The 22,763-nt window shown below is 38.4% G+C and overlaps 1 protein-coding gene across 1 annotated transcript in view; it reads right to left on the bottom strand.

Moving 5' to 3' along the window:
* Window positions 1-22,763, bottom strand: part of Tbc1d32 (TBC1 domain family member 32) — a 220,742-nt gene that overhangs the window by 34,864 nt on the left and 163,115 nt on the right. The window contains exons 26-27 of the mRNA XM_057761363.1: window positions 21,679-21,804; window positions 11,491-11,574 (exon numbers count right to left, since the gene is read on the bottom strand). Coding sequence (XP_057617346.1) covers window positions 11,491-11,574; window positions 21,679-21,804 — 210 coding nt within the window. The remainder of the gene's footprint in view (window positions 1-11,490; window positions 11,575-21,678; window positions 21,805-22,763) is intronic.

The raw sequence follows: 22,763 nt of genomic DNA, 5'->3' as shown, positions 1-22,763 counted from the left end.
TAAAAAGATATGCAGGCTAAAAGTTAAAGTTCTTAAAGTAAAAAATTAAAAAAAGGAAGAAAGAGAGTAGTTGGGTGTGGTAGTACACACCTTTAATCCCAATCCCTGGGAGGCAGAGACAGACAGATCTCTGAGAGTTCAAGGTGTGGTTGCACACGACTTTAATCCCAATGCCTTGGGAGGCAGAGACAGACAGATTTCTGTGAGTTCAAGGACAGCCTGGTCTACAGAGTTATTCCAGAACAAAGATATACAGAGAACCTGTCTCAAAAAGTAAAAGTAAAAGTAAAAATAAATGAAATAGAGTTAAAATAAAGTTGTACAAAGATGGAAAATACACAGAGAATATTGATACTGTACGTTATTATGCTCTCTTTGAATTGTTTGAATGCTGAGGAAAGAGCAGCAGCTGCTAAAAGATATTTGTTTATAAATGCTGCTGAACTAATCCAACATAGATATTTTGAAAATACCTGACTTCAGAATTTGGATCTAAGGATATGATACTTTGGAAAAGAGATTCTTCTTTTGTTTTCACAGAGGATGAGACCCTATTCTATCCCAATATGGTATGATAGACCACACCCTCCTGAAGGGTTGCTGTGAACACCTTCAAAAAATTACTTCACTCGACTGCTGACTGAGATGAATCTGGCACACAAGTTATACCATGAAAGACCTAAATAACAGCGCCCCCATTCAGCAGAAAGTAGTTTGGAGAGAAATAACTGTGCCCATGTTCCCATATATTGTTTATAAATGTTCTTTTACATTTAAGGGGGGATATGATATAGATATGAATAATTTGCATTGGTATGGATTTTAAGGTCAATTTTGTTATATGTATATGTATTTCTGATATTGATCAAGGTATTGTGATTGTGTAGTTCATGTAAAAATGTATTGTACATAGGTTGGTAATGGATGATCATTAATAATAACCAAGCATGTAGTCATGTTTGTTAGATTTTCTAGATGTGCATAGATATATTTCAGATAGGCAAAACTAGAAAAGGGGTTGTATGGTGTATCAGACAAGAGAAACTGAACGTTTGGACTGGTTTTGGGCACACTGAGCAAGTGAATATGAACAAATGCATAGTTGGGCAGTGTTCAGAAATGAGCAGAAATTCTCTACTTTTCCCTGAAGAAAGCATAGTATCCATACACAGAAATGAATTGTGTGAAGGGGATCATTCACAAATAAAACAGTGGCAGGAAGAAAGAAAAGCTAGATTTTCTGAGTCCTAGTATTATTGGAGTTTTCTGAGCATTGCATGTTGGTATATCTCAAACTACTGATGTAATCTATTTCAACTGCAGACTCACTCACTCCTTGTAATAAATCATTTCTGATAAAGTGAGGAACACTGTGAAGAAGTCATAGGGATAAATGATAAAATGAAATATCATACACTGAAAGAACTTTCCATGTTGTGTCAGAGATAAAATGTGTAAACAGATAACTGATAAAGGTGTTTCAAAGCTCTCAGCGGAAGAAGAATGGTACAGATAAACCACTGTATGAACACTCCAAAGAGGAAGAGATTACTTCTAGCTGTTTAAGAAGTGACATTTAAACTGAATCATGAAATATGAGTAGACTTTAGATCTTCAGAGATGGACAAGAACAAATTAAACGTCATTGCTATTGAATACAGACTCTGTAGACCAGCAACAATTGATCTTCACTGTCTGCAGTGAGAGCAACTAATTCCACTGGTCTGTCTGTGCAATTCATGGCATGAGTCCCTGAGAGTCGCATGCCACAGGAACCACTCCAGTCCTTAAAAACTAGACTGGATACTCCCCACACCTGGAGTGGTCATTTTCTTACAGGAAAATAAAATAAAAATAAGTATTAATACTTAAAGGGGGAGGCAATGTTAAGATGGTTCAGTAGATTTAGTAGTCATAGCACAATCTGGAGAATCTGAGAATGGCCCTGGAACCCAAGTAAAGGGAAGAAGGGAGAGCCTACTCTGAAGACTGTCTCCTGATCTCCTTTCATGTGAGAACATGTGTGCCCCCATACCATAGAAACAGATATAACTCAAAATAGAATCCACTTCTCTAAGATGCTGGGTTAATTTCCCCTTAAATTATAACTGAGTTGTATTTGTACAGTCAAATTAGTTTATTTTTCTCTAATGACAGCAATTAGGTTGTAGTTCATATAGCTTAGAATTCTTGTTATTTATAATTCTCACTGAGTTGGCTGATACAGTCTTAGTGGAAGAGATGATGAGCTCCACTCTTCCGGTAATAGATGATCAATCTGTGGCAACAACAAATCACAGCAAGGGGAGTTATTCATCGAAATCTCTAGAGATTTACAGCTCCTGTAAGCCATGTTGCTGTAAGGAACCATTAGGTCTCTGGTAGCAGGAAACACATCTATCAGAAAGGGAGGTAAGGAGGCAGTGCTAGGCTCGACACTGCTCTATATATGAGCTCATTTCTGATCCTTTTCTGGCAGGGGTAAAAGTTTGATTTCCATTTCCATTACTTGGTACCAAACACACATAAACAAACACATGCATATGCATGCATGCATGTACAGACACACACATATAAACACACATATTTGTGTATATACACACCCATACATATTGTATACACACACATTTCACTTCAATAGTTGTAGGGTCAACTTTTAAAACTATCATTATTTATATATTAACTATAATTTCCAATTTTCAGTTGATAATGTGATTTTTTCCTAATTTAGCCAAGTTAAGTACATTCATATGTATACTTACTACAGTGTAATCAGGTTAGGCCCATGTAGAAACTAGAAACATTCTTATGATTTGTGCACCTAAGGTTTATTTTTATGATGTACTATGTTTTAGCTTTCTATATTTAAATAATGTAAAATTTTAGTGCTGTGCTATTGGTAACAATGTCTGATTTGGCAAAGATTTAAGTTGTCTTGTGAAAATAAAACTGATTATGTGAGATTTAAAATATAAAATTGTGATCATATGTGCTAATCATGAACAGACTGCTTGCCAAAAATCATGCAATACAGTGACAATAATACGATTTCCATAATAGCTCTAAGTTACACAACCCCCACAACCCTTGAAATTCTAGTATACATAGAACTGCTTTACCCAGCATGAGAAGTAAAACTTCTCCTTCACTGACACTTGAAATAATGCTAATTCTTTCCCTCTGGAAAATACAATGTTTTTACACTAGTTTGAAGCAGGATCCCATTGTGTGGACTGGGTTCGCACTGAGGCCCCACAAAAACTCCTGCTTCACAGCCTCCTGAGTGCTGGTATTACAGGTATTCACTACCTCTACTGCTTTGGACAGCTATCTTAACAGGGGGAAGTTTGCAATGGACTCCCCAAGCTTGTATTCTATGGGTCATGGTGGATCCCACCAAGGCCTCCATATGAATGGAGAGTGTTGGCAGAGGCTGTTTTTTCGGTCCTGGCTGCCCAGACATGAAACAATCACACAGAAACGATGTTATTTGCAATACTGTTTGGCTAATAGCTTAAACATATTTTTAGCTAGCTCTTATATCCTAAACTAACCTATCTCCATTAATCTGTGTATTGCCACATGGCTGTGGCTTAAGGGGTAAAGTTCCATTTGTCTCCAGTGGGGCTAAATGGCTCTTCTCTGATTCCACCTATGGATGCTTGCCTTTGTTTAGAATGTTGGCTACAAGTTGTTATGGATAATGGTCAGTAGAAAAGCTAAACAAAGGAGATTCGATTCAGAGTTCTTATTTAAAAAAAAAAAGGGAGGGGTGAAGTGCTGTGGGACAATGGTCTGTACCCTATCAATTGTTTTTTAATAAAATGCCAGCAGCCAGGCAGGAAGTAGAGGCAAGGTGACCAGGCAGGAAATAGAGGTGGGGCAAGGAGAACAAGAGAATTCTGGGAAGAAAAAGAGTCAGTCTGCACTTGTCACCCAGACACAGAGAAGAAGCTAGACACAGAGCAAGCAAGATGTGACTGCCTTGCCGTAAAAGGTACCAAGCCACATGGCTAATATAAATAAGAATTATGGGCTACTATAAGTTATAAGAGTTAATAAGAAGCTTGAGCTAATGGGCCAATCAGTTTATAAATAATGTAGACCTCTGTGTGTTTCTCTAGGACTGAATGACTACAGGACCAGTCAACATCCACCTACTTTCTCCCAGCATTCAGTTTTATTTTCCCACCTTGCTCTATTCTGTTAAGCCAGTGGTTGAAAGCAGCTTCTTTATTAACCAATGGCAATTAAACATATTCACAGCATACAGACGGGAATCTCATATCAGGAGAGGAGGATGCAGTTAAGGAACAAGGTGACAGATGTTGCCTCAAGTGACCAAGCCACCAAATGCTACATGAGGATCACGTTCTGTCATTCCCTCCTTATGCAGTTAAGGTGTTTCAGCTAAAAGGGGTTTGTTTGTACAGAGAGAAGTCCTTGACTTTTCTCTGGCTGAATAATTTACTTCTGAGGTCTATTTCTGGCCTAGATGTTTATAACTGCATATTCATGTAAAAAAACAAGCAACAAAACCTGCCATGTCCAAAGATAACAGCACCCAGTTATGGTTGTGCACCAACGCTCTCTGAGAAGCTCTCTAACAGTAAAGAGTCACAAGCTTCACTGCAGAGAAGTGGATTCAATTACAAAGGGGGAATCTTTGGTTGTTTTATTGTTAGACTTCTACACAGTTATTTCTAGGGCTTAAAGTTGAGATCCACATTCTACACATGTAAAACTGAGATATGGGAACAAGTGGACAGTAATATTTACTATACAATTTTTACTTTAATGAAGGTTACAATTAATCTCAAAAGGCATTTTAGACGAGTTTTAAGGAGGTGCTGAGTATATAAAAATGAATAACAACTCCTTGATTATTTTTAAAGCATTATTGTGAAAAGATTTCTTAAAAAACATTGATATGAATAAAATCCTACCAAAATGTTTTTTCTACATTTTTTTTTAAAAAAGTCTTCAATACAGGGATGAAGAAGCCCCTCCCCTAAAAAAGAAATGGTTTCAGAACATGCATTAAAGAAGAAGCTTCAGTTATTGACTTGTATTTGACACATATTGTGACACCTTTGTAAAAGGACATGAATATTAGCCTATAAAAGTTTCTATAAAGGAGACTTTCGTGTACAAACCTGGATTAAATGCCACTCATTGAACGAGAATCAAAATCTTTAGAAACAAAATTTTAAAAAAGAAATGGCAAAATCAATAAGAAAAAAATATATGATTAAAAATAGGTATCTTGAATCAGGTATGGAATGATACATTTCTGCAATTCCAGCAAGTAGGAGTCTGAGGCAGAAAGATTCCAGTCAAGGCCACTCTGGGCTACAAACAACTTCCTCAACAAGAAAATAAAGTGAAATGAAAGTCTTCATGGGATTCTGAAGAATAACATTTACTGATATGCAGAAGCGAATACAGAAGACATAACAGGCATCTGACACTGAGTAAGGAACATTCCCAAAAATAGACCCCAGTGAGTGTCAACAGAAAGAAAGCTCAGCTCCAGGTGTCAGACTTAGCCAAAGAGCCCTAGTCCCAACACCCATGCTTGGTGGCTCACAACAGCCTATATCTTCAGCTCTCAGAAATCTGATGCCCTCTTCTGGATCACATGGGCATACATTCATGTGGCAAAGTCTAAGACATAGAAGAAGGACTGTCCAATAACATCATGCTTAAGGCCTTTTAGTTAACAATGTGTCAAACTAACGTCTTAGTTTCATATGGAAATTATTTAAAATAATCAACCATTTTAGCTATAAATATACTCTGAAAATAGAATAACAACGAAAATAACTTAATATGGACTGCAGTCTCTCATTCCCAGAGTGCATTCTCTTCTATTTTGGGCTTATGAAGCAAGCAGATATAGCTGGAATTTCTTTTAAGAAAGTAAGTCTATTCTGCCTCATACTTGACTGACAGTGTGCAAATAAATAACTTTTCAGAAGAGTAAAGACTTTCTGCACTGGAGGACAAACCCATGGTTGGAGGAACATTTACTACATGTCTGCTTCCGGAAGTGCTGCTGTGCACATCCTCACATCCCAGAACTCGCCACCCAAAGAGAGCAGCGCGCAAGGGACCCTCTGCTCTCCCCTTCCTTCCCAGAGATCCTGCAGGTGCTTTTGCTAATTTTTCAAATTGCAGTTGTGCTTACTTCTCAGCCCTATAAATTCAGTACCTTGTGACGGAGCTACAGCAAGCACCTTTAGTCCAAGCTTTGGAAGGAAAGGGTGTTTCTGTTTCCATATCGTGGTGGTACAATTACCCTTCTCTTTCAGCTCTGCTGCCTCACAGACAGCCAGGTACTCCAAGTCCTCCACCTGTTTCCTCCCTTCGTCTTCCAGGACAGCAGTCAGCACGGATGGCCAATCCAGCTATCCCTGTGTCTCTCTTCTACCTTCTCAGTGACAATGACACATTTCAAATGCTAGTTTTAAAGGTGCCAGCACTGCATCTGAAACAAAGGAGCTATACCTGAAAATGTGAGTTTCCGTCAGTTCCCACCTCACTGTGTGCTACCACTTGTTTTAGGTGTGTGCTATAGATCTTTCTACGAACTCAGCTTCATATGATACACCCCCTTGAAAGTAACGAACATTCACAAATATTAGGCAAGCAAAGAATGTGTTGGCCCAAAATTCAATCAAAATATAAAAGACATGTATATGCTTATATCAAATTAAAAGTTATATTTTAGGTGCAGGAGCGATGACTCAGAAATTAAAAGCACCGGCTGCTGTTTTAGATGAACTGGACTCAATTTCCAGCACCCATATGATGCTCACAATTATCTGCAACTCCAGTCCCAAGGGAGCCAACGTCTTCTCCTGGTCTCTGGGGGGCGCTGCACACACATGGTGTACATGTATGCATACATATATACACACAGGCAAAACACCAACACACAAAAAATGTAATAATAAAAACAAAAAAACCCCACTTCATTCTTTAAAAAAGTTACATTTTAGGGGCTGGGGAGATGACTCAGAGGTTAAGAGCTCTGGCTGCTTTTCTAGAGGGCCTACATTAGATTCTCTGTACCCAAATGACAGCTCCCAACTATCGCATGCCCAGTTCTGGCCTCTGTGAGCACCAGATATGCATGTGATTCATATACATAACACACATCCATAAAATAAAATACAATTGATTTCTAAAATTACATTTTAATAGCCAAAAGTGAAATGATGGTATCTTTCCAGTCTATAGATAAATTAGTACCAGCAGAAGAGATTTTTATGAATCTATGCCTTTGTGAGGCATATTCAATATAACACTGCAAAGAAGCAATTACAATACCAAAATACTTTGTGAGTGAGAGAGACTGGAGCTGATAAGAAATGAACATCTGTAAGGTTTGTGAAGATACCTACAGGGGTGTAACATCTACGGTAAGTGTGCAGAATGTTTATCTGTTTGTCCGTTAGTCTTTCTTTGAGAGGATAAACAATGAAACTAATTTTATTTTTCCAGATTTGCAGATTTTATAGTGAGCTGAGATCCTGAGGGAACTAACAACAGATGGATAGTTGTGTTGTTCTAATTTCAGCTACCTTGGGGCTTAGAAAGCTGTCATTTTTTAAAAAGACAATCGATTTCTCACTTTAAGAAACACAGAAAAGCAGTGAATATGTCCAGAATTTGTTTTGAAGCATCGTTTATATTAAAACATGGCTCTTTCCAACTTGCAGTAATTAAAGGTAGATTTTACAATAGCAGCCATTGTTCTACCATGGAGAAGACACATGGGGATGAGGACACTTACCAGGTCTAAAAGAAAACAGAACTCATTCACTGTACCTCAATAATAAGTATCCAACAGGAAGTCACTTTATTTCTGGCTTTCCTAGAAAGCTCTTATGGATACTATTCAGCTGAACCCTTTCAATAAGTTAAATTCACATTTAGGGTGTATCTGACCACAAAGTGCATTCAGTGACTCCAACATCTGAAATTTCACTCAGCACAATTCTGAAATATGACATATAGGAAATACATGCCCGTTACATAATCAACCTTGATAAGTGTTTTGATAAGAAAAACACATCATCTTATTTTCACAATGTTTGTAGAAATATGATCCAGCCGAACAACGTACCACAGAGAGCTGCTGAAAGCGGAGGTGACTGATTACCCTTCAGCCTGAAGATCTCCAGTCAGAGCAGCCCACGCGTTCAGACTCTTCCACTCACTTCCTGCTTCAGGTGTCACTGTTAAACCCTGCTATGTTCTCAGGGAAGGTTTAAGACTTCTTTAAAAAAATCTAACTTCTTTTCAAATTCATGTCTTCAAAAATCTTCCCAATTGATGATTTCTCTCCTTTATGTCTCTGTTTCCTTGTTGTAAACATTAAGAGCTTTCCCGCTTCAGAGGGCTGTTCGAGGGTCATACGACACGATGTTCGAAGACCCTCAGAACACATCTAAGCCGAACGGAAGGTCAGGGGCTATCTGTTCCCTCCGCCTGACTTCATCTTTTCAAATCCCTTTCCTTTTCCTTTTCATTGTCTTATATCTTCTTTTACCTTTCTCTCAGTTTGTCGTTAGATGTAAACAATTACTACAGAATCATTTGTGTGTTTATAAATATCACTCTATTTTAACTTGTTATGAAATTAAATTTATAAGAACAGAGACACTTACTGTTCGGGCTAGTTTTATGTCAACTTGACACACGAAATACAGTCATCTGAGGGAGGAAACCTCAACTGAGAAATGCTTCCATGAGATTGGGCTGTAGGCAAGCCTGTGTGGCATTTTATTTAATGATTTGAGAGGGCTGGGCACACCCCATTGTGGGTGAGGCCACCCATGGACTGTTGGTCCTAGGTGTTACAAGAAAACAAGCTGAGCAAGCTATGGGGTGCAAGTCAGTAAGCAGTACTCCTCCATGGCCTCTACATCAGTTCCTGCTTCCAGGCTTCTTGGTTTGGTTCCTGTCTCTGCTTCCCTCAATCGACTGTGATTCAGGATATATAGCCAAATAAACTCTTCCTACCACAAGGTGCTTTTTGTCATGGTATTTCATCATACCAGTAGAAACCCTAATATACTTATACAACATCATATATAAGAGAGAAACACCTTCTTAATTTTGCTGTATAGTCAGTGCATCTTCTCAGCAGTTCAGAACATTGACGAGAGTCCTCCTTTCTCTCACATCTTATAGTCAACCTATTATTTGGTCTGGACAGCCATTTATTCACAATGTACTCAGCATCCAAATGCTTCTTCCTACCTTCACTACGGGCCCTCATATGAGTTGTCCTAACTTTTCATCTGGACCCCTCTGCTGTATCCCCTTTCCTCCTTCAGTCTTTTCTAACGGGAAAGCCATAGTAAGCTTATAAAATGCAAACCACACAAATATTCATGACAAATAACTAGAAAAGTGTTAAAACACAGCTATAATATGTGCTTGGTAAAAAATGAATATGCAGTTATCTGGAACAGGAGAAAGTTGGCAGTGGTGTTAACAGCGGTATTCAATAAATAAATAAAATCAAGTCATGGAGAGAAAGAGATGACATCAGGAAAAACAAAAGAAGAAAAACAATGTAAGAGTATGGGTAATAGAAGAAGTTTAGACTCTACTCAGTAGTCAAGGGAAGAAGTAGAGGAATGAATAGATCCAGATTTGCATGCCAAGGATCACCCTTACTATCTGCACAGAAAATCATTTTGCTGGGTGTGCAGCATAAATGTCTTATGACTATCCTAGGGAAGCTGAAACAGGAGGACAGCAAGTACAAGGCCAGCTAGCTGCACTGTGAAGATCTGTCTCAAACAAAACACAGCCCCAGAGACAACAATAATGTATGTGTTAAACAACGAGCTGAAAATTGAAAAGCACGCAAAGGATCTTTGATACCCTAGGCAAGAGGTAATGCTGGCCTTAATTAACATAAAGAAGAATAATGAGGAACAGAATGGAATAAATTTGAGATGCAGCAGAGGTATAGTAAGAACATAGAAGCAGTACTGAAAGGCAAATATCAATGCTGACTTCTCAGTTTCCTACCTGGATGCACCGCCTACCAAGATGGGACACATACAAAGGCAGCATAGTCAATAGGTGCAAGGCACTTATTGCTGACATGCTGAGGTTAAGGAATGTCATGGTAGCCAGGCATCCAGCTACAGCTCTTAATTAGCAACTAGAAGTGTGGCAATGAAGCTGACAAAAACAAAACCTCTGACTAGAAGATGGAAATTGTAAAATCATTAATTTATATGAGGTAGGTAAATGCTACTGTTTAATCTCATCTGAAATGAAACATGAAGTTTAGTCCCTAAAGAGAATTTTCAGAAGCAGAAACTTAGGAGGAGCTGGAAAGTTTGTAAGTGATGACTACAAGAAAATAGCGTTTTCCAGAAAGGAAAGAAAAAAGCAGGGAAATTGCCCATGTGAATTCAGAGACTGACAGTGCTCATGAGATCTGTACATGCTCAGGGCAGACAAAATCCCACCACAGAGAGAGGGCAGTAGGCATAAAATCCTACTCTTAGTTAAGAAACGAATGCCATTTGATAACAAAGGGTAGAAAGGGTCAACTTCCTTTAACAGTGTAAGCCCTTGTAGGTCAATTCTCAGAGTATTTAAGAAACACGAATTGGACTCAATGTATTAAGAATGATGGGCTATGTATATCTGGGAGTAGTCAGGTGTGACTATGATCAAAATATATTGTAGAAAAGAGTATTATTTTCTAAAGGGACTGGAGAGATGGTTCAGTGGTTAAAAGTTCTTCCTGTTCTTGCAGAAGACCTGGATTTGTTCCCAGCCCTCACATGGTAGCTTACACACATTCTTAATTCCATTTCCAAGGGACCTAGTGCCTCTTTCTGGTCTCTGGGTACCAGACAGATAAGACAGACAGACAGAAAACATAGACACACACCACATACATACATAGAGGCAAAAAATATATATACACATGAATCGAAAATAATAATTATTTTATAAAAAGAAGCAAAAGCTTAATGTGACTTGCCATTTTCAAGGTGGGGTCTTCAGAAGGCTATTAGGATTAGATGAGAGAAAGAACACAGACACACTGATTGATGTTGACCAAATGATGTCACAGGGGGACCGAAAAGTAAGAAGGCATCACCAGTTACATTTCTTTGATGTTGGGACAGAATAATGGGTCAAAATAAACTTTCGCTATAACTTTCACAGTCTTACAGCAGACAAACACAGAAAGATAGTTATGAGCCGATGAGATCAGGGAGAAGCATATGACAGATCAGAAGAGCAGGCAATGCCACCAAGAAAAAAGTTTGCACTGGAGACCAGAAGCAGATAAAGGTCACAGCATCCCAGGGTGTGAAGTGAGAGGACTTTAAGATGGGAAAGCTTGCACATATGTGCACTGTACACGCATGTCTCTATAAAACAGTACCTACTTACAAGCTGAGCATCTTGCAAACATCACAATATTTAAAAAGATACCTGTGTACTCCACTGAAGGGAAGTAGCATTCAGAAGGGTTTTCGGTGAGATGAAGAACAAAATTTTCAAGTAGTTCTCCTAAAGCTGCAACAAACATGAGAGTAATTAGAATTTTAAAGGTCAAGAAAGAACAATGCATGACAGTGCTTCCTGAAGTCATAGACTAGCGCATGAAATTCTCCTGAGGAGGAGTGGAGGGAGGAGACACTGTGGTATGAGAGAAGAATTTATAAAAAAAAAAGTCACCTCAACTCCACAGTTCTGAGGAGTTCAATTGAAAAGGCAGACTTCTATTAATATTCATGTTTCTGATTTCAGTTAAATTTTAATAACTTCTCTGTGAACTTATTCAGTATATAACAAATATACTATAAACAAATTATCCATCATGCTTAAGATTCCCTAACGAATACTTTAGAATTTGTCAAATGTTTTTAACACACTCATTAGGTTATCATCAGAAAAACAGTGACCTCTAAGACCAGGATCACTGCACAGCTCGTGCCACTTTCACATCTGTCGTATGATGCCTTTTTTACTTTGCAGCTGAAGGTATGGGTTTGAGGACCGGATCAAACAAAGCATGCGCTCTCTGACTTCGAAGTGACAAACTGATTCCTTTCTAGGCCGATGTGATAACATCACAGCGTTTGCATATATCCTATAAACAGATGCTCCAGTAATCGTGAGTCACACTTGAAGAGTTTGCTCTTCTCACACTAAGACTACTAACCATGACCTTTATTAACTACATGGATCCTACTTTACATTCAAGTATATTTCAAGCATATAATTCTTCAAAGAAGAATTAGTGCTCCACATGTAAAAACCAAATCACAAAAAAGGAATGGTGTGGTTGTCAATAACTGTAGAGAGCAAGCTATATAATATAACATTTTGATGGCCAGAGATGAAGATAAAATGTTTTGATTCATTGAAATCTATTCATTATAAGATTCCAAAATGAAACAAGTATTTAAAAACATGAAACCCAATATCCATGGCTTAAGAAATATTCCTGTGTACAGATTTGAGTTTGCAATTGCTTGGGCTGGTTCTATGTTTAAAAACACAGGCATGAATCTATCATATTTCTGAAACTGTTTCAAGTGTCATTCTTTTATGAATGCATATATAATATCCACAGGTGACAGTTTTTAACATCTATGTATATAAACTTTTGAGACAGGTTTTGTAGAAGGACACTGTGATGAAGTTCGCATATAATTATTCTTAATTTCATGGTTAGGACTAACAATCTAAAGTGCAATAAACTCAGTAACAAATATTGCTCAGAAACATCATTTTCAATGGAAATGTCCATTTAAACCTTCAATTATAATGTAATTATCTTCATTGAGCTCAACTATATTTGCTGTGCACTATGTATTTAAGTACAATGTTTGAAATAATGGAAAAATCAAAGCATATTGCTAAGCAATTACTGGTGTGAATTCTCTATTCAAACCACGCATGTTTCTTGAAACACCAGGGATTTTGCTGTTGTTTTTGCACATAGGCTCATACATCAATCCACATGTTGCTTTGAACCTCACAGCAGAAAGCACAGTATTTACCTGTGTGGGAGATATTAGATTTGCCACTGACAGGAGGTTGAGCAGGTCCAGGCCAGTTCAAAGGAGAGGAGAGAAAGCACAAACCTGTATCTCTAGCTACAGTGGAAACAAACTGAGATGGGAGATTCTACTTTCTAATCCTCCAGCTACCAGGGAGCAACTTGTAAAATCTTATTTTGGTTTTTGCATTTATTTTTAGAAATAATATTCTCAAAATGCCAGCAAAATCTCCCCAAACCAAAAAAATATCAAAGGTCACCAACATCCTAGCTTATTGGTGAAAGATGCTAAAACTGAGGGTGCAAGAAGTAATTTTAAACAAGTTAACTAGAGAATATTGCTCTGAAAGCCAACTACAGAATACTGTTTTGTTTCAAGTATATATTAATCTTAAATGACAGATCTGAACTTTCTATAAAGAATTTTCAATTTTGGCCTTTCTACCTTTAATTATTCCTGATCTCTGGGGTCAGAACGTAGTTAAAAGACTTTAATATTCTATTTATATAATCTTAAAAGAGCACAGGCATTTTCTTAGTTGAAAACTGAAGGCAGAGACTGAAGAGTACTTAGATTCTGGCTTCACTTATCTCTTGACCATGCCACACCCCAACCCTGATCCTACCATATGTTAATATTGCCCCAAATTCACATATTATAAGATAATTAATCCCCACTGTTGTGGGATAATCTTTTTGTACATTGTAGAGATGTGTCTTTGCAAAGAAGCATTCTAATTGGTTTACTAAAGAGCTGAATGGCCAATAGGCAGGCAGGAGAGAACAGGCAGGACTTCCAGGGGGAGGGAGAGGAAGGTGAGAAAGAATCTGGGTATGCAGTTTTGCTAGCAGGCTCAGAACAAATAGATGTGCCTACTGAGGGGAGGCAACCGAGACACGTGGCAGAAGGTAGACTTAATAAAAATGGGATGACTTAAGTTATAAGAGCTGGTTGGAAACAAGCCTAAGCTAAAGGATACACTTTCATAATTAATAAGTCTCCATGTTATTTGGAGGCTGGTGATCCAGAGTCCAATTAAGAAAGCACCCCACCAAGTCTAAGGCTGTTTTGGACAGCTGGTCACAGCTGGGGGAGGGACATTCAGTTTTCTTCAGGAGAAGGGGAATCAGACGGATAGGGGGAGGAGGCCAGCATAAGAAATTGGAAGGAAAAGGTAGTGGGGGGGGGACAGGAATGGGAGGTGTATTTGAACAAACATATTGTACAAATATTAGATAAAATATATTTTCAAAGGCATGAAACATCTAGGAAGTGCGCAAGCCAGGAGAGCCCTGCTCTTATAATGAGACCAGCACCTTTACAAAGTGGCTAAGGAGCAGCATGGCCCATCATGAGAGGAGGCAGCGAGCGCTCAGTCTCCAAAGCAGAGAAGGAGCCTATCACTAGATCTGCCTGAACCCCGACCTCTGTCTTCCCAGCTTTCAAAACTGTGAGAAAGAAATTTATGGTTTTAAAGTTACCCAAAACTAAGTCACCATCACCACAGCAACTGGTTCTGAAATAAGAACAACACAGTGCGTGCCAACATATAAGCGTCTGCTGGATTCACTGTGCAGACACACTTAGAAATGACTGCATGACTGCGATCTCATCATAGCATACTGGAGCTCCATTAACAGTTCAGTTTTCTCCCTATTAACCTGTAGGTAGAGACCAGATATTTTGTTCCTCGGACCCTTGCATATTCAAGAATGTATTCTTTCACCTCAAATCTCTACTCGCCAAAATTAGAATTCTAATTTTGTAAGAACTTAGACTATACAACCCTATCTAGTTTTCAATACAAATTATTGTATGCACAGTCATTCTGTGATTCTCAGTGTTTTCAAGTTGTTCTTCTTCATCCTTTCATTTAAAAGTTTTTCCTATTTCCTATAATCACAGATTCACGAGTAGTAAGGAGACCAGAAGGGAGAGAATGTCCTTTAGTCATGCTGTAGGGCGGCCTTGCTTTAGATGAGATCATCTTGATCTCTCTTCATTTTTGAGGGCAATTTCAGTGTGTTGATTAAGGTTCCACTTCTAGCTGACCTCCATATATCCTGAGAGATCACCTGTCCTCTGCATTGCTTACCCCAAGTTAGAAAGGCACTGACTCTCTTAGCTTCTAAGACTTTCTTGGCTTGCTTTTGAAACTCTGACGTCATTATGTTTGACGTGGGGTACCATGCACTTCTCCACTTAGGGTCTCCTCAGGTCTTATAAGAACAGCTCTTTTAACAACCCAATCATCATTTCTCTGAGATCTAAACAGGATGTTACCCTTACCCTGGTTTCTTCACTTTCACTGTACCTTTCTAACAGTGTACAGCAGCCAACTCTCACCCCTGTGAATACCTTATCTCTTCTCCTAAATAAGGGACTTCAAGAGGCCAGCAGAGGCAGTTCTCTCAAATCTCGATTTAGGGTGAGACAGCCAGCAGGCCAGTCCTGGGTAGAATGCAAAACATAGTTTGCTTTAATTTTACAATCATGTGCTTGGTCTTTTCACTTCATGATCTCAGATTTAACAATTTCTGATATGGGATTCCTCTCTGTAGGCTATGAATATGTTTGACTACCATTGGTTAATAAAGAAGCTGCTTTGGCTTATACCAGGGCAAAATACAGCAAGACTGGAAGAGATATAGAGAGAGAGTAGCTAAGGTCAGAGAGATGCCATGCAGCTGCTGAAGGAGAAAGATGCCAGAAGGCTGGAACTTAACCAGTAGGCCACAGCCTCATGACAACACACAGATTAAAAGAAATGGGTTAAGATATAAGAGTTAGCCAGGAATATGCTTAAGCTATTGGCCAAGTAGTGTTGTAATTAACATAGTTGCTGTGTGCTTATTTGTTTTTGGATATCCAGTAACAAACAAGCAGTTTCCACCTACAAATTTCTACAAATATACTTTTGTTGTCCCAGACTATCTTTCAGGTCATAAATATTGAGCCTGGACCAGAACCATTTCCCAACTGTTTCCATGGGACAAGAACTTAGTCTTCTGCCTTTAAGAAGTTGTCCTTTTTTTTGTTGTTGTTTTTTGTTTTTTGTTTCTGTAGCCAGAGAAAGCAAGGTTTTATTGTTCCACTCTATTTTCCTGCATCTATTGTCATTCTCAATCAATCAGGCTAAGATATATGAATCAATAAAAAAAAAAAAAAAAAACAGAAAATTTACGCCCACGGATCCTAAGCAGACAGCTTGACTTCTGTTTTCTAGAGTTTTTCATTTGTTTGTTGAATTCTGTATGTGTGATGCCCAGGGCTGAAAAGAACAAAAACATCTTACCCAGCTTCCAAAAGTCAGGGTCACGTTTGAACCTCTTTTCACAGTTTTACTATGTAGATCCTTTAAAGACTAAAGCCATGTCTGTCACATAAATCAGTGTGCCATATGTTCTTTTATTGTGACCTTCTTGGAAATTGTTTTTAGGGTAAGGCTATGAATTAAGCACAGGGCGTTCTCCATGCTATGCAAGTGCTCTAGAACTAAGATATTACTTTTGGAGTCCAGAAATCTCATCAGAAAAGGGACTTTCAGGTCATGTCTAACAACCAGAATGCAATTCTCAAGACCCATATGATAGAAGGAGCGAACTGATTCCCATAAGTTCTCCTGGCTTCCACATGTATGCTATGTCTGTCACATATCCTATTCCTCCCACCCAATCATGCACAAATATATACATACATATACATACATATATGAACATATATACACACAGGAATGTAATATAATTTTTAAACCTAGAAATAATCACTGAATAAAAAAATTATAAAAGAATTTTGTGCCCTTATTTTATTTAAAATAATTTAAACTTATTTAAAAGCCAGTATACCTGCAATCCTAGAGCTTTAGATGCTCAGGCACCAGATTTTAGAGTTTGGGGTTAGTCTACATTACATAGCAATATCCTATCAAAAAAAATCATGTATTAAATAATAGCTATCCAGTGGCTGAATAAAAAGTACTTTAGTTATAAAGTGATGGAGGTGGGTCTTGTATTTATCTGTTGCTTTCATTGGTTAATCAATAAAGAAAACTGCTTGGTTTGATAGGTCAGAAAATTAGGTAGGCAGAGTAGACAGAACAGAATGCTAGGAGAAAGAAGCCGAGTCTGTGAGTCGCCATGATTCTCTCACTCCAGACAGACGCAGGTTAAGATCTTTCCTGGTAAGCCAGCTCGTGGTGCTACACAGAATATTAGAAATGGGTTAGATCAATATGTAAGAGCTAGCCAACAAGAGGCTGGAACTAATGGGCCAAGCAGTGTTTAAAAGAATACACTTTCTGTGTAATTATTTCGGGTAAAGCTAGCCGGGTGGCGGGAAGCAGCCCACCGGCCGGTCCATATTTCAGCAATCAAGAGAGTATCTTGTATAAGTTCTTAGGCTGTAAGTCATGAAAATGCAGAAATTTGAGATTTAAATATATATGTGTGTGTATATTTATATATAAATATATAATATTAATATATATGGGTGGTGTTTACCATACACAACCAAGTTTCCAATATTGACTATTAAATACATTGTATGTGTGTTGCAGTGACCAACTCAAACTGTAGTAAGCACACACAAGAATTTTAGTTATGAGCTAAGTCATCAATCAATATCAATGAAAAATAGAAAAAAATACATATAGGGCAGATATTAAATGGTATGACAATTAGATCACTAACAAAAGATTAATGGGAGATATTGATTAGAAAATAATGAAGAAAATGATGTTTTAATAGAGCTGACTCTAGAATATCAGATGCAAAAAGTTAGGAGTACTACATCTGGGGTCGATTCAGTTTCAGAATCAATACCACATCTGGGGTTGACCTGGAACTGGATTGTTCACAATGCACAGACACTAAAACATTGGGTAACAAAGCCAAAGGAACACCGAGTCAGGTAATGTACTGACACTCTCCTGACAATGATCTAGGAAGAAAAAAAAAAAATACCAAGAGAATTCTGAACTGGTTTGTATCCTAATGAATAAAAAGTCTAGTAGCAAAAATCACATTCGAGATTCAACCAGTGAAGTAAGCACCCCTGTTTTCCTTCCAGCACTGGAGTGCTAATGCAAATGGAGGAAAGCAAGCGGAGTTACTGCGACCTTAAGACAGTCAAACAAACAAACAAACAAAAAATGTTCCAGAACGGTGTTCCTTTGTGGGTGGAAAGAGTCAAACCAAGAGTAAGGCTGAGGAGGGGTAGAATCTGAGCTCTATTTTCTTAAACACTGACATATCTATGGGGTCAGAGGAGATCCTGGGCCATGTGAACCATCATTGCATAGGGGCTGAGGGCAGAAAAACCCAGCTGTCCATCCCCATAGCTTCCTCCGTCCCCTCAGAAACTTAATGTCCAGAAGGACACCTACAAAGACAAGGAGCCCACATTCAAAACACGGAGAAGTTTGCTCCTCTAATCACTGGGAAGATGATCAGGTTTAATTAAATTCCGAATAGTATTTATTAATGGATTCCTCTCCATTCCTTCACCAGTACCAAAAAAGGCAGCATCTGCCCACTGTGGGCAGAGTAGAGTCAGCGAGCAGGTGCTCAGGCTGTTTCCTTTTGGGGAGAGTAGAGTCAGTGAGCAGGTGTTCAGGCTGCTAGCTATGTTTCCTTTTTTTTTTCCCTTCTTTCATCTGGACCTTTTTATTCAAACAGAAATGTAAAACTAATTCATTCTCTCAAAATTATGAACATGTTAACAAATGGATAGACTATTTATTGTGTATTATGAAGCATTACATAAATGTCTTAAAGAAAAACTCAAAATAGGTTAACATACAAAGGGTAATTTACAAAGCTTTAAATCGCCTAACTGTAGAACCCAAGCTATCCAAGACTGCAGGGGTAGACTATGTATGTGTGTAGGGTGATTGTGTGTGTGTGTGTGTGTGTGTGTACAAAGTATATCAAGTGTCTTTGTAAAGAGTTTACCTTCAAAACTGGCTTACCTCAGATACAAATAGTGTATGTAAGGAGTGGAGGAAAACCCAAGTGAGGAAGTCCTGAGGAAACATGTATTGTTGACACCAGCACAGCCATGTTGAAGATTCCAAGGCCTCTCACCCATGGAAAATTGGCAAAGCCGTTATCCATATGGGTGGTAAGACTTTTGGAGGTCCCAGTGTGAGTGCTGACATACAAGTGAGCAGTCTATGAAGAGAGTGGCAACTGCAGCTTTCTCTTCCTGGGTGTGTCTACCCTGACAGGGCTCAGCTGCAGAGACTTCCTACCAAGATTAGCTAAGCTTTCCCCATGTAGCGAGCTAATAAACACACCGAGGTTCCTAGTTGTGGAGATAGCAGAACCATACATTGGGTTTTCACTCCTTCACTATCAAATTCTGGGGTCAGGACTCAAGCCGAGCAGGTTGTGGTGAACAAATGCATTATGAGATACTGAGGCGACACAATTTATTCTTAAACCAGTGTTTTTCTTGTCTCTGTCTAGCTGAAAAATGCTGTCCCTGATAGAAAAAAATGGTAGCTCCAAAATGGTGGCATAGTAAAGCGACACAAGGATTTTGACATCGGGTTACCTGGATTCTCCTCTTGGCTCTTCTAGTGCAAACTAGGCTGTTACCTAAAACTATGAATTTTATCACCACTGATAAGATATAGACTACATAGTAGGGTCACTGTGGGCTATAAATGAGTCTTGTGTAAGCAACTAAGCATCAGGCAGAGAAGAATGGATCTGTCGCTGGAAGTAGCTCACAGGAGGTGGACACAGAATCAACAATGAATAACTGAGGAAGAAGATTCAGACAGTGCCCTAGCTGCCAAAAGAACTCTTATCTGTTGAGTTTATACATCCCATTTCAAAAAGGTGATGGCTAGATAGGTGGCATTTCTCTTGTTTCTCTGTGAGACAGAAACACTTAAAACTGCATTTTAGGAAGTATATAGACTACATTTTAGGAGGTATGTAAACTGCATTGTAGGAAATATGTAAACTGCATTGTAGGAGGTATGTAAACTGCACTGTAGGAGGTATGTAAACTGCATTTTGGAAGGTATGTAAACTGCATTTTAGGAGGTATGTAAACTGAACCATTCACTCCAAGTCACTCCTCTCCTAATTTGCTATGTATTTTTGGGTATGTGCAAAACCCACTGAGAAAATCCATTTTAAACATCTCTATTATAGAATCAAAAGCTAATTAACGAACTAAATAACTAACTAACTATATATATATATATCCAAATCATTCATATATCTATATACATATTCATAAATGTGTGTGTATGTGCGTGTGTGTGTGTGTGTGTGTGCGTGTGGTTTGAGTGAAAATCATGCCCATAGGCTCATAGGGAATGGCATTATTAAAAGTGTGGCCTTGATGGAGAGGTGTGGTCTTGGAGGAAGTGTGTCACTGGGCATGGGCTTTGAGGTTTCAGAAGTTTAAGCCACGCCTAATGGTTCACCCTCTCTTCCTGCTGCCTGCAAATCCAAATGTACAACTTTCAATTACTTCTCCAGACCCGTCTGCCTGCAAGCCACCATGCTTCCTGCGATGATGCCAATGAACTAACCTTCTGAACCTGTAAGCAAGCCCCAGTTAAATGTTTGCTTTTATAAGATTTAGACCATGGTCATGGTCTCTTCACAGCAATAAAAACCCTAACTAAGATATTATACATACATATAGCATACATAGTATCATATATATGTATGTATTTTAATAAAGATTATATTTATATTTTTTGAGACAGGGTTGCTCTGCAGTTTTGGAGCCTGTCCTGTAACTCCTTCTATAGACCATCCTGGCCTCAAACACAAAGAGATGCACCTGCCTCTATTTCCTGAGTGCGGAGACTAAAGACATGCACCACCACTGTGCAGCAATGCTTTGTAAATCTTCAGGAAGACTAAACATGGTTTAACTGCTCATTTATACTCATACTGTGGAGAATAATTTATGATTTTGTTGCTACATAAATATTTTATTATTCTTTAAAAAGACCATTTTCCAGCACGGTGTAAAGTTAATTTTTAAATTCTTGATTTTAATTTTATAACAAATATGAAAACCTCTAAGTATGGCTGATGAAATGAGGTCACTCCCAAATGACAGCTTTTAGAAAATCTATCTTAGAATCACATCAAAGTTACGGCTTCGGGAAACTACAGCACATGTAAACAACCGAGGTTAAACTTGCTGCTAAGTTTAAACTGGAGGCACTCCTTCAAGACAAAGCTTCCTTAGGAAACATTCAGTTTCTTTGGTGGACGCCTGGTGATGTTTTAAGATACTTACAATACTAGCAAACTGGTAAAAGTTCTACAAAGATACAGCAACACCATATATGAAAGTGAAGACTGTTTAAATCAGATAAACTGCAGCCTCAGGAAAGACAGGAACCTCAAACCTGCTGGCTACATGTACAGACAGTCCAGTCCATAAAAACGCTTAGGAATTCTTTGGCATTTGGTTCTTTTAGAATTACAGGTCCCTAGAGAAAGAGGGAGGCAGTGGACTTTCCCAATTAGCATTATGTTTCCTGCACGCACAGGTAGAAATCTGCAGGAGCCGCAGCGTCTGCTAAAATAATTTTCTGCAGGCAGATCCCAGTAGAAAATAGCATACTCACCACCTCCACTGACTGCATCCGGCTTGGACTTCATTGTTTTGCAGAACTGTCTTCGGCAGTTTTCTATCCACTCAGTTTGTTTATCAGATATTTTGAAGCAGGATAACAGCTTTCCGATATCACTGTCTAGTAAGAAAAACAACATGGTAGAATATTACAACTAGATAGAATCAAACATCCATACTGAAGCAAACAGGATTAACAGCAACACTAATAACAAAATAAAGCAATGATAACTTCTTACAAGGAAATGACAGCATTCCATTCTGCATACTGGAGCCATTAAGTAAGTTAACGGAACATCAGTAATATTATATCACAATTAGCAATTATCAGAATGGCCACTAAATGGCTAACAGGCAAACCATATGCACACATTGCACCACAGCACACAGCTAGATGGGATATTTCACATGCAGGACAGGAAAGAGTGAGCAGGAAACAGAGGACCTTATCAGATTACTTATAACAACATGCGATTTACAGATTATCATTTATTTAGTTTTGGAATTTCTTAATACTTTCAGACTTTGGTTGTTACTGTGTAACTGACCATTAAAGATGAAGCTACAGGTAAGGACGAACTACTGCATTCCTGCACATGTGCACACACATACAACACACAGAGAGAACAGTCTGGGTAAGGTGTAGAAGGTCCATGATCTAAATTTTTAATTAGTCTTAAAAGGCTGACAAATACCATCCATCATCCCACAGTTACCACAGCTAGAATTGCATTTGTATGCATAACTAATAATGGACAAGGATATTTACGTTTACAAGGAAAGCTTTTTATGACCCCACTGTGGCACAGACACTGTACTCAGCATGTTCCTGCCTCAGACTCCAAAGCACTGGGGCTATAAGTGTGTGCCTTCATGCCCCAAAATGATCACATTAGAAAATTAAGATGATATACAAGTAACTCCCTGCCAAAAAGTATCCACTATTATTTTTAAAAATTAAAAGCGAACCTGCAATCATCATGATATTAAAAATGTGGTCAACAACCAAAAAATATGAAAAAAAGAACACTGTGACATGTAACTAGTAAACAAATCAATTAATGAAAAAAGATTCTCAAA

The sequence above is a fragment of the Chionomys nivalis genome, chromosome 2 (genome assembly GCF_950005125.1).
Source record: "Chionomys nivalis chromosome 2, mChiNiv1.1, whole genome shotgun sequence".
In the NCBI taxonomy this organism is placed as follows: Eukaryota; Metazoa; Chordata; class Mammalia; order Rodentia; family Cricetidae; genus Chionomys; species Chionomys nivalis.
The sequence above is the reverse complement of the archived record's forward strand: the minus strand, read 5'-3'. Positions and strand labels throughout refer to the sequence as shown.